Genomic DNA, 12491 nt, shown 5'->3' with positions numbered 1-12491 from the left:
AGGCTATTTCAAGGGTAGTTAAGAATCCATCTCATTGCTGTGTGTCTGGAATTATTTGTAGGTCAGACCGGGCAAGGGCAGCCAATTTCCTTCCCTGGAGGAAGACAGTGAGGCAGATACGTTTTTTCACCACAATCCAATAGTTTCATGATCACAGTTCTGAGACTAGCTCTTCATTTCAGAATTATTAATCAAAGCTGTTTGGTAGTGCAGAACTTAGGTTTTGCTAAAAAAAAGACACATGCTCTGAAAGCTTTTTATTTTTCACTCACCAGGATAGATACACAAGGATACCAATAGTGAAGGGAACAATAATTTATACTTCATGAGAAGAGAATGCTTATTGGTTGGCAAGTGGTCTCTGATTGGGTTTGGTGTTGCCACGGAGAATGCACCATGGAACTGTTGACTGCCGAGCTTTGTTTAAATTCAAACCAGACAGCTCGACTCTGATCAGCGTGTTAGTTGAAAAATCTGCCAATGAATTCTCTATTACTGTCTACTGCAAGCCTACTGTCACCAGTCAATATGCACATTGGAATTCCTACAGTTCCACGTGCTATTGACCTTATCAGCAACCTTGTAAATAGGGCCCGAGCCATTTGCTCACCAAGTAAGCTTGAAGCTTAAATACAGTGTATCATAACCATTCTGCAGGATAATGTCTACCCAATCAACTCATTGCTCACTATATATTGTGTAAACTCATGAATGGGCCTGAGGTCCCCACTTAAAGTTCTGAAAAGTGCCCAGTCTATCTCCGACTACCCTGGAAGGGTAAGGTGTCTCAAAGATTTCAGCAGCAGGTGAAGTCAGCTACTACTATGCAGTAGCAACACAAGTGGCATTCTTCACTAATGGGATGGTACCACCAAGCCTAAAGGACATTCTGCCTATCACACAAATGAGTCATGTCTATGAATTTCAATGCTGATGTAATGCCAGGTGGGTAAGCTGTACATCCCAATGACTGGCAGATTGTATCAAACAGCACGTCCCTTTAACTAATCAAAATAGCCAAAGTACTGACCATACCCAACCAGTCTGTGCTTGCAAAACCCAAAACTTAGTGTCGAACATTAAATGTCATTCTGCAATTAGACAGCACTTGCTCAACAATCCTGACTGTGCTAAGAATTATACTAGATAACAAATTTATGATTATCAGTTGGGCTTGCATTGTGGTTAACTTATACGTGCTAGAAGCTACATATTTTTACACACAGGACCCTTTTAATGTCCTTCATTAAAAGAAGGAGCATGACCATGATTGCACCTTTTATCAACTAAACAAAAGTTTGGGGGAACAGCCATTCCTTGGTTCATTCCTCATGGCAATGTCTTGGTCAATCAGAATCAACCTGCCTTGTTTGAAATTAATTGTTAACTGTTCTCTGGTGCATTTTCTATGTCAATGCCACTACCAATCAGAGTCTACTTGCCAACCAATTAGCACTTTCTTCTCACACAATATAGAATTTTATTCCTTTTACTATTGGTATTCTTGAATATCCTTGCTGATGAGTGCCAGATCAAAAATTTCAACAGCACACCTCTTTATTCAGCGATACTCAAATTATTGATTAATAAATTCCAGCTGTCTTGGTGAGATTTGAACTTGTGTTTCCAGAGCACTGGTCCAGGCCTCTGGATTATTAGACCAGTAACGTTACCATGCTGCAATGGAAATGCCACATTTGTATTGTAGGGGACACTCTTTCTACACCAGCATTTTCTTTTTCAGAAATAACACTAAACATGCTCTACTATAATGGCTGTCTACTGATTTAATATTTGCTAAGGGAAGAATTCTCACATCCTGCCCACAGCTGGTTAGGTGCCAGATGGGAGCGGAGAATTAAGCAAGAACAAGTAATGACAGTCCTAAAATCTACAGGCCAGTTAGTTTAACATCAGTAGTGAGAAAGAAATCAGGGAAAAATACAACAGGCACCTGGAAAGGTTTGAGTTAATTAAACAGAGCCAACAAGGATAAAGACAGATCGTATTTGATCAGAATTCTCCGATCTCACACACGGCTGGAATTCTCCAGTCCTGCTTCTGTGAATGGAGATTCTCCAAATTCTCCTTTCTCACTTGCAACGGTGGCGGGGCTTGAACAGCTGGAGAATTCCAGCCGACTAATCCAATTTAATTTTTTGATGAAGAAGAAAGAAGGTTGATAAAGGGAATTTGGTGGCTGTCATCTATATGGAGTGAAAGTGTTTAACAAGATACCACATAAAAGATTGATTAACAAAACTGAGGTTCCTGGAATAGGAGGGTCTGTGTCAATTGGATAAAAAATGGCTGAAGGGCAGAAAACAGCAAATCATGGAAGATAGTTGTTTCTTGGACTGGAGGATGGTAAACAGTGAGGGTAGAATTCTCCCATCCTGCCCGCAGAGGGTTCGGTGGTGGACGGGAACAGAAAACCTTCCAACAAAAAGTTGGAAACCCGCCAATGTAAAATTCTCCCAATGGCGGGTTAATGGCAGGTCGATCATCCCGCTGGCTGGTGGCATGAACATCATTTGTATCTCATGAATGCTCATTAAAACAGCTGCCCTCTGGCATCCCATCAGGCCTTTCAATATTGCACCACACCTGCTTGGAATTACATTGATCAAAAACCATTTGCTAAAGATGGTTCTCAGTTGGCAAGAGACTATGAGATGAGTGCAACAACTTTTCTCGCGAAGTGTTGTGCTGCCCCTCCTGGGCGGCACGGTAGCACAGTGGTTAGCACTGCTGCTTCACAGCTCCAGGGTCCCGGGTTCGATTCCCGGCTCGGGTCACTGTCTGTCTGGAGTTTGCACATTCTCCTCGTGTCTGCGTGGGTTTCCTCCGGGTGCTCCGGTTTCCTCCCACTGTCCAAAGATGTGCGGGTTAGGTTGATTGGCCAGGTTAAAAATTGCCCCTTAGAGTCCTGAGATGTGTAGGTTAGAGGGATTAGTGGGTAAATATGTGGGGGTAGGGCCTGGGTGGGATTGTGGTCGGTGCAGACTCGATGGGCCGAATGGCCTTCTTCTGCACTGTAGGGTTTCTATGATTTCTTTCTATGATTTCTATGATTTCTTTCCTGATGCACTGTATACCACTCTGCTGAGGACGTCTTACTCTTACACTCCATCTCCATGCCGAGCAGGTCTCCAGGGATAGCATCGTACTGCTGGACCCATGGACCCTCTTGTGTCACCGTCTTGGTTCAGTACAATACCTGGGGTAGGGGAGTACAGAGGCTTCGTTCTCTTGGTTCCGCACACCAGTGTCTATCTGGACAGGACTGTGCTGCAGGAATCATGCTGCCATCGCAACAAAGGCCCAAAGTTCAAACAGGTGTGGGGTACGAGGTGAGGCCAGGATGGGAGGGGCATAGCCTAACAATGATAAAAGGGCATTGTGGAAGGAGGGCTGTGCAAAGCAGGGGGTGGCATGTGAAAGGGCACGATGGCAGGCAGAGGAGCAAGGAGCTGGATGAAGAAGACAAATGATTTAAGGCAGAGAGAAGAGCAAAGGGAGGACATTGGACAAGGCTGCACTGAAAAGCTCACAAACAACGGGGTCAAAGAGATACACATTGTTTACTGGAAGGGAATGCATAATGACTCCAGATGCAGTGGATAGAATTCCTGGTGAGGAATAGTGCCTCAGAGGTGATGGGCTTGGGGAAAGGAGGGGTTTGAATAAAGGATCAGATTGAGTCATCGGAACTCTACCGCCCTGCCCACCAAGGAATTGGGACGGGCAAGAAGCAGACAATGAAAATGTCAGTTGACCTTGGGTGAGATTTTCTAGTCTTAGGTTGAGCGAGGCTGTAAAGCCCCACCCATTGAGGCTGCTAGCCTTTTCCCTCTCAGCTGCTGACGTCGTGCACGATCTGGTGAAGACAGATCGGCTGGACAGAGTGACATGAGTGTCCTGGACAAATATTTAAATATGGTGGTGGGAACTTTGAACCGGCCAGCTGACGGCGGACAGATGAATCAGCTGCTGACCCACCAGGTGACTCTGAGGGGAATTCACCGGTGTATAGTTAATGAGGTTTCAAGTGCAGAATCTGGCTTTGGATCTCCCATTCTGGTGAGTGAAAAAGGCGCCGCTGGAACCTCCCATTAGCACACTTAGTCTCAAATGTGGAGAGTTCCACCCTCAGTCACCTGTTGTCTCTAAAGTAAATAGCAGCCAAAACTTTATATTACTACAACATTTCATGTGAATTAATGAATTATTCCTTTAAATTAAGCATAATTGAATAATTTCATTGGAAATGTTAAAAGATTTATGTTAAGATTTATTGCTAAACAATAATTTCTAGTTTTTTTTAAATCCAGAGGTTCTGACAGATCCGATCAGCTATCCTCTTCAAGATCCAGATCTGCAGATGACTCCATACAGCCAGTATCCCAGCATGCAATTCTCTACAATGGCAACACCCCAGCCCCAAGCACATTACTCTACCCACAATTACTACCCACAGTATTCACCAGAAGGACATTATTCACCTAACTCATATGAGCTAAGCAAACCACAATACCCGGGCCCCAGTGATGTTGATGCAGCAATACCTGTGATGAAAAGATCTAGACTCAACCATTCATCTTTGCGAATGAAGGGTGAAGAGGAGCTGTGTGTGGTGTGTGGGGACAAAGCTTCAGGGTATCACTATAATGCACTAACCTGTGAAGGATGCAAAGGTAAGAATGCATTTTTTATATTGCAATGCTTTATCTTCATAATGCTTCACTCACCATCAATGAGACCATAAGACATAGGAGCAGAAGTCGGTTATTTGTCACATCAAGTCTTCTCCACCAGTCAATGAGATAATGGCCGATCTGATGTGATAATCCTCAACTCCACTTTCCCACCTTATCCCCATAACCCTTGATTCCCTACTGATTGAAAATCTGCCCATCTCAGCCTTGAACATACTTAATGACCCAGCCTCCTCAGCCTTCTGCAGTAATGAATTACACAAATTCAAACCCCTCTGAGAGCAGAAATTCCTCCTCACCTCTGTCTTAAATGGATGACCCCCCTACTCTGAGATTATGCCGCCTGATCTTAGACTCTACAACAAGAGGTAACAGCTCAGTGCAGATCATGTCAGGTAGAGGAAAAGGCAGTAAGTGGCTGGGCAAAGGTGGGTGACAACGGACAACATCCAGGGTATCACCAAGCCGGTCATTTGCCATCTGGCTCGCCGCAGGGACATCTCTGAGCTGATCCATGAGGAGGTCCATGGGATCCTGAAGGTTTTCCTGGAAAACGTCATAAGGGATTTGGTGACCTACACCAAACATGCCAAGCGCAAAACAGTAATGACTATAGATGTGGTAAATGCCCTGAAATGCCAGGGCGGATTCTGTATGGCTTCGGTGGTTGAGGATAATTTTAAGAAAGATTGCAATTACCCTGTCAAAACCCCTGAGAATCCTATGTCTCAATAAGGTCGCCTCTCATTCTTCCAAACTCCAATGAGTACAGGCCCATGAAGTATGTTTGTATTCATCTAAATTGTATGTAGAAATTACACAGAAAAGACTGAAAGTAATAAAATTTAAAGATTTTTAGATATAATAACATACAAAGTCATACATAATAGAAATTATGTTTGGCAGTTTAATTGCATTGTATAAGGTACTTATTAATGCTTTATAACTGTACCACTATTAAAGGAAATAGCACCAAAATGCAATTAGATTCCATAACTTTATAAAATGGGCCTAAAAATCATGGTTCGTCCATCAATTGCACTTCAGGTAGCACATTATATTTGTGCTGCTTGCTGTTTTACAAGATTGCTACATGCAGCCGATACTCTCAGCTGTGTTCATTGGTTGCATGCATCACAGATTCCCGGAGGAACTGGAGCCTCTACAAGTGCCAACGCACTGATACAGTGAGAATGTGTACCTCTGTCCTGAGTGTGGGTAAGATTATCACTGGTCTGTACAGAACATTAGTGCAGCCAGTGTGACCTGGCATTCTTCCATTGATCTTCCTCTTCTATCTTCAAATGAAAAAAACAAAGGCTGACATTTATGCACCTCCTTTCACAGCCTTAAGATGTCCCAAAGTACTTTACATGAAATGCTGTTATGATGTAATAGGAAACCCAGCAGCCAATTTGTGATCAGCAATCAGACAATCTGTTTCTATAATGTTGGACAAATATTGGCCAGAACACAGGCAATATATAAACTGCATTTCCTTTTATGGAGTTTTTATGTTCACCTGATAGGTCAGATTTGGTTTAACATCTAATCTGAAAGACAGCATCTCTCCCTCTATAATTCACTAATGTATCAGCTTTGATTTTTGTGCTTAAGTTCTGGATGGGGACTTGGACCCACAGTGACTCAAAGGTGAGAGTGCAACCCACTGAGCCACAGTAACACCAGAGTGTAGCGGTAGGGCAATTCACACTGGGAGACCATTGCTGACAATAATTGGTGACTATAAGGTTAAGAAAGCAGCAAAACAATTGCCACAAAGGATAATGAGAATCTATGCAGCAGCAAAAGAAATAACCAAGAACCAAAGAAAAATGGTGCATAATTACCATTAAAACGTTACTGAAGATTCTTCCAAATTTAATGAAACAAACATTTGTATGTAGGGCCGGAATTTTACTGCCCCGCCTGTCACGGGAGTCAGAGCGAGTGAGGGCGGACGATGGAAAAGTCCGTTGACCTCGGGTGGGATTTTACAGTTTTGGGACAATCTCCCAACAACCATCCATTGGCCATTATACATGGACAGAATCTTGCACACATGCATATGAATTATGAATATAAATTAGGAGCAGGAGTAGGCCATTCAACCCTTCAAACCTGCTCCACCATTCAAAAAGATCACAGCTGATCTGATTGTGGCATTAACTCTACATTCTGCCTACCTCCAATACCCTTGCTAGTCAAGAATCTACCTATCTCTACCTTAGAAATATTCAATGATCCTGCCTCCACAGCTCTTGGGGAAGAGATATCCAAAGACTCACATTCCTCAGAGAAAATATTTCTTGTCCTCTCCACCCTAAATGGGAGACCCCTTATTGCCCATTAGTTCTAGTCTGTCTAACAAGGCGAAGCATCTTTTCAGCATAAAGTAGCCAACAAAACAATGTGTTGTTTGGAGTAGGATATGGGGAATGCAGGAACAGAAATAAGCAATTAATGCAACACATCATATTTGAAAAAAAGGACAACGACGAATTAATCATTTATATGTAATTGTCTAATTTTCCATTTAGGATTCTTCCGTCGCAGTATCACCAAGAATGCTGTGTACAAATGTAAGACTGGTGGGAATTGTGAAATGGATATGTACATGAGAAGGAAATGTCAGGAATGTCGACTGAAGAAATGCAAGGCAGTGGGAATGCTGGCAGAGTGTAAGTATTTAACTATCACCAAAACAAAAGGTAGATAATTCTCACTAAACTATTATGGCTGATTTTCCTGACACTCAACCAGCATCCATGAGAAATTAGTAAGTTTTCAAGATATTAAGAGGAGCTGAGAGGGCAAATAGAGAAAATTTATTTCTGCTTGGTGGGAGCCTAAGACTAGAATCATATCAGTGACTGCGAAGGAGCGGCGATATATTTCCAAGTCAGGATGATGAGTGGCTTGGAGGGGAAGTTGGAGGTGGTAGTGTTCCCATTTATCTGCTGCCCTTGTCCTTCTGGATGGAAGTGATTGTGGGTTTGGAAGGTGCTATCTAAGGATCTTTGGTGAATTGCTGCAGTGCATCTTGTAGATAGTATACATGCTCCTGAGCGTTGGTGATGGAGGGATTGGCTGTTTGTAGATGTGGTGCCAATCAAGCGGGCTGCTTTGTCCTGGATGGTGTCAAGCTTCTTGAGTGTTGTTGGAGCTGCACCCATCCAGGCAAGTGGGGAGTATTCCATCACACGCCTGATTTGTGCCTTGTAGATGGTGGACTTTGGGGAGTCAGGAGGTGAGATACTCGCCGCAGTATTCCTAGCCTCTGACCTGCTCTTGCAGCCATTGTGTTTATGTGGTGAGTCCAGTTGAGTTTCTGGTCAATGGTAACCACAAGGATGTTGACAGTGGGGGATTCAGTGATGGTTACACTATTGAATGTCAAGGGGTGGTGGTTAGAGTGTCTCTTATTGGTGATGGTCATTGCCTGGCATTTGTGTGGCGCGAATGTTACTTGCCACTTGTCAGCCCAAACCTGGATATTGTCCAGATCTTGTTGCATTTGAACATGTGCAATCATCGGTGAACATCCCCACTTCTGACCTTATGACGGAGAGAAGGTCATTGATGAAGCAGCTAAAAATTGTTGGGCTTAGGACACTAAGGGACTCCTGCAGAGGTGCCCTGGAGCTGAGATGACTGACCCTCCACAACCACAACCATCTTCCTATGTACCAGGTATGACTCCAAACAGCAGAGAGTTTGCCCCCTGATACCCATTGATTCTAATTTCGCTAGGGCTCCTTGATGCCATACTCGGTCGAATGCGACCTTGATGTCAAGGGCTGTCACTCTCACCTCACCTCTGGAATTCAGCACTTTTGTCCATGTTTGAACCAATGCTGTAATGAGGTCAGGAGCTGAGTGACCCTGGCGAAACCCAAACTGGGCGTCACTGAGCAGGTTATTGCTGAGCAGGTGCTGTTTGATTGCACTGTTGATGACCCCTTCCATCACTTTACTGATGATTGAGAGTAGACTGAGAGATAATTGGCCGGGTTGGATTTGTCCTGCTTTGTGTTTACAGGACATATCTGGGCAATTTTCCATATTGTTGGGTTAGATGCCAGTGTTGTAACTGTACAGGGAGAGCTTGGCTAGGGGAGCGACAAGTTCTGGAGCACAAGTCTTCAGTACTATTGCCGGAATGTTATCAGGGCCCAGAGCCTTTGCAGTATCCAGTGCCTCCAGCCATTTCTTGATATCATGTGGAGTGAATCGAATTGGCTGGAGGCTGGCATCTGAGATGCTGAGGACCACTGGAGGAGGCTGAGATGGATCATCCACTCGGCACTTCTGGCTGAAGATTGTTGCGAATACTTCAGCCTTATCTTTTGCGCTGATGTGCTGGGCTCCTCCATCATTGAGGATGGGGATATTTGTGGAACCTCCTCCTCCAGTGAGTTGTTTGATTGTCCACCACAATTCACGACTGGATGTGGAAGGACTGCAGGGCTTAGACCTGATCTGTTGGTTGTGGGATCGCTTAGCTCTGTTTATTACTTGCTGTTGATGCCATTTGGCATGCAAGTAGTCCTTTTTTATAGCTTCATCAGGTTGACACAGCATGGCTCCTGGCATGCCTTCCTGCACCCTCCATTGAACCAGGGTTGATCCCCTGGCTTGATGGTAATGGTTGAGCGTGGGATATGCTGAGCCATGAGGTTGCAGATTGCGCTGGAGTACAATCCCAATGTGGTTGATGGCCCACAGCGCCTCATGGATGCCCAGTCTTGAACTGCTAGATCGGTTCGAAGTCTGTCCCATTTAGCACAGTGATAGTGCTACACAACATGATGGAGGTTATTCTCAATGTGAAGGCGGGCCTTCGCCTCTACAAGGACTGTATGGTGGTCACTCTTATCGACACTGTCATGGACAGATGCATCTGCAGCTGGCAGATTGGTAAGGATGAGGTCAAGGATGTTATTTCCTCTTGCCTTCACTACCTGCTGCAGACCCAGCCTAGCAGTTATATCCATTAGGACCCGACCAGCTCTATCAGTAGTGCTGCTGCCGAACCACTCTTGGTGGTGGACATTGAAATTCCCCATCCAGAGTACATTTTTTGCCCTTGCCACCCTCAGTGCTTCTTCCAAGTGTTGTTCAACATGGAGGAATACTGTTGCATCAGCAGAAGGAGGATGGTACGTGGTAACCAGTACGAGGTTTCCTTGCCCATGTTTAACCTGAAGCCATGAGACTTCATGGGGTCCAGAGTCGATGTTAAGCACTCCCAGGGCAACTCCCTCCCGATTGTATATCACTGTGCCACCACCTCTGCTAGGTCTGTCCTGCCGGTGAGTCAGAGATAGTAATGGTGATGTCTGGGGTGTTATCTGTAAGGTATGATTCCGTGAGAATGACTATGTCAGGGTATTGCTTGACTAGTCTCTAAGACAGCTCTCCCAACTTTGGCAGTAGCCCCCAGATGTTAGTAAGGAGGACTTTGCAGGGTCGACAGGGCTGTTTGTTTTGCATTGTCTTTTCCGGTGCCTAGGTCGCTGCCAGGTGGACCGTCCGGTTTCATTTCTTTGTAGTGATTGTTACAACTGATTGGCTTGCTAGGCCATTTCAGAGGGCAGTCGAGAGTCAACCACATTGCTGTGGCTCTGGAGTCACATGTAGGCCAGATCAGGTATGGATGGCAGATTTCCTTCCCCAAAGGACATTAGTGAACCAGATAGGTTTTTCCAACAATCAATGGACCATTACCAGCAGAATCAGGGTGAATGGATACCAAGGGGAGCAGATTAGAATTAGTTCATTGGGACACCTTGAACAACAATTCTGTAAATGCTCCCTAACTATCATTCTTCTGCCCCCTCACTCCCCGCAAACCTCCACATTACCACTCACCCGCCTTACACTACTTTGGGGTGAACGCAACAACTCTCTGCCGTAGTGCTGCACTGTTCCTGATGCGCTGTTCACCACTTTGCTGGGGCATATGGGTTCCTGCTCTCCATCCCCAGACCAAGCTGGTCTTTATGGACAGCAGTGAGCTGCTGGACCCATGGACCTCCTATGTCACTGAATCGGATCAGTATTGCACCTGGAATTGGGGAGTAGAGGAATCTCGTTGCCCTTGGTGCCACACAGCAGTGTCTATCTGGACAGCACTGTGCAGGACTCATGCTGCCACCAAACAAAGGTCCAAAATTCTTCCAGACAACGCGACATGATGCATTTTGGTGGATCCAATCCAGATGGAAGCTATAAAATAAATGGCAGAACCATTAGGAACATAGACACACAGAGAGAGATCTGGGAGTACAGGTCCATAGATCCTTAAAAGTGGCAGCACAGGTGGAAAAGATGGTGAAGAAAGCATATGGAATGCTTGCCTTCATAGGCTGGGGCATCGAGTATCGACGTTGGCAAATTATGTTTCAGTTATGTAAAATGTTGGTTAGACCACATTTGGAATAATTCATAGAAACCTGACAGTACAGAAAGAGGCCATTCGGCCCATCGAGTCTGCACCGACCACAATCCCACCCAGGCCCTACCCCCATATCCCTACATATTTTACCCACTAATCCCTCTAACTTACTCATCTCAGGACACTAAGGGGCAATTTTAGCATGGCCAATCAACCTAACCCGCACATCTTTGGACTGTGGGAGGAAACCGGAGCACCCGGAGGAAACTCACGCAGACAATGTGCAAATTCCACACAGACAGTGACCCGAGCCGGGAATCGAACCCAGGTCCCTGGAGCTGTGAAGCAGCAGTGCTAACCACTGTGCCGCCCTAATACTGTGTCCAATTCTGGTCGACACACTACCAGAAGGACATGGAAGCTTTGGAGGCAGTACTGAAAAGGTTTACCAGAATGTTGCCTGGTATGGAGGGTATTAGCTATGAGAAGAGACTAAATAAACTAGGATTGTTCTCCCTGGAAAGATGGAGGCTGAAGGGCGACCTGATAGAAACTTATAAAATTATGAGGGACATAGAAAAGGTGAACAGTTGGAAGCTTTTTCCTAGGGCAGAAATGACAATTACAAGGGGCACAAGTTCAAGGTAGGGGGGGGGGGGGGGGGGGGGGGGGGGGAGGGAGGGAAAAATTCAGTAGAGATGTGCGGGAGAAGTTTTTTTACACATAGGAAGGTGAGGGCTGGAATGCACTGCCAAGTGAGGTGGTTGAGGCAGATACGTTAATGACATTTAAGACTTATCTGGATAGACACATGAACAGGCTGGGACTAGAGGGATACAGGTGGTTGATCTAGATAGGACAACGTCATCAGTGCAGGCTTGGTGGGCCGAAGGGCCTGATCCTGTGTTGTACTGTTTTTTGGATGGAGCACAAGGTTAGGTCAGGGGGTGAGGAGGGTGCAAAGTCTATCCACCTCCTGACACCCTGTGACCTCCCAGCACTTGACCCCTCCAGTACCTTCCTCCAACCTCTCTGGCAGCCCATTGCAATCCATTCAAATTCAATTCGCGTCCATTTTCGACACAAAGAATATCACGCTAGGAAAAAGTGGCTGGGAAGATACCAAACTGCTTGACACCGAGTGCAAATCTGATTTTTTGGCCCTCGCTTTATTTTTCGGCCTCGCCACATTCGTCGACCAGCACAGCAGGGCAGAAAATTCATGCCCAATGTCTCAGATTGGCACAGACTATTCTCAATTTCAACATCCTATTTGACCACATACTGAGATTCCAATCATAAATTCTATTCCTGAAAGATTGCCTATTTACACCTCTGTAACATTCTATACGTGAGCAAATTCTACTGTTTTC

The 12491-nt window shown here is 45.1% G+C and overlaps 1 protein-coding gene across 4 annotated transcripts in view; it reads left to right on the top strand.

The window, feature by feature from the left end:
• LOC144479150 (bile acid receptor-like) overlaps positions 1 to 12491 on the top strand; it is a 199419-nt gene that overhangs the window by 124934 nt on the left and 61994 nt on the right. For all 4 annotated transcript variants that reach the window (XM_078197701.1, XM_078197700.1, XM_078197702.1 and 1 more), the window contains exons 3-4: positions 4335 to 4697; positions 7259 to 7399. In XM_078197701.1, the coding sequence (XP_078053827.1) occupies positions 4335 to 4697; positions 7259 to 7399 (504 nt within the window). The remainder of the gene's footprint in view (positions 1 to 4334; positions 4698 to 7258; positions 7400 to 12491) is intronic.

The sequence above is a fragment of the Mustelus asterias genome, chromosome 25 (genome assembly GCF_964213995.1).
Source record: "Mustelus asterias chromosome 25, sMusAst1.hap1.1, whole genome shotgun sequence".
Lineage (NCBI taxonomy): Eukaryota > Metazoa > Chordata > Chondrichthyes > Carcharhiniformes > Triakidae > Mustelus > Mustelus asterias.
The sequence above is the reverse complement of the archived record's forward strand: the minus strand, read 5'-3'. Positions and strand labels throughout refer to the sequence as shown.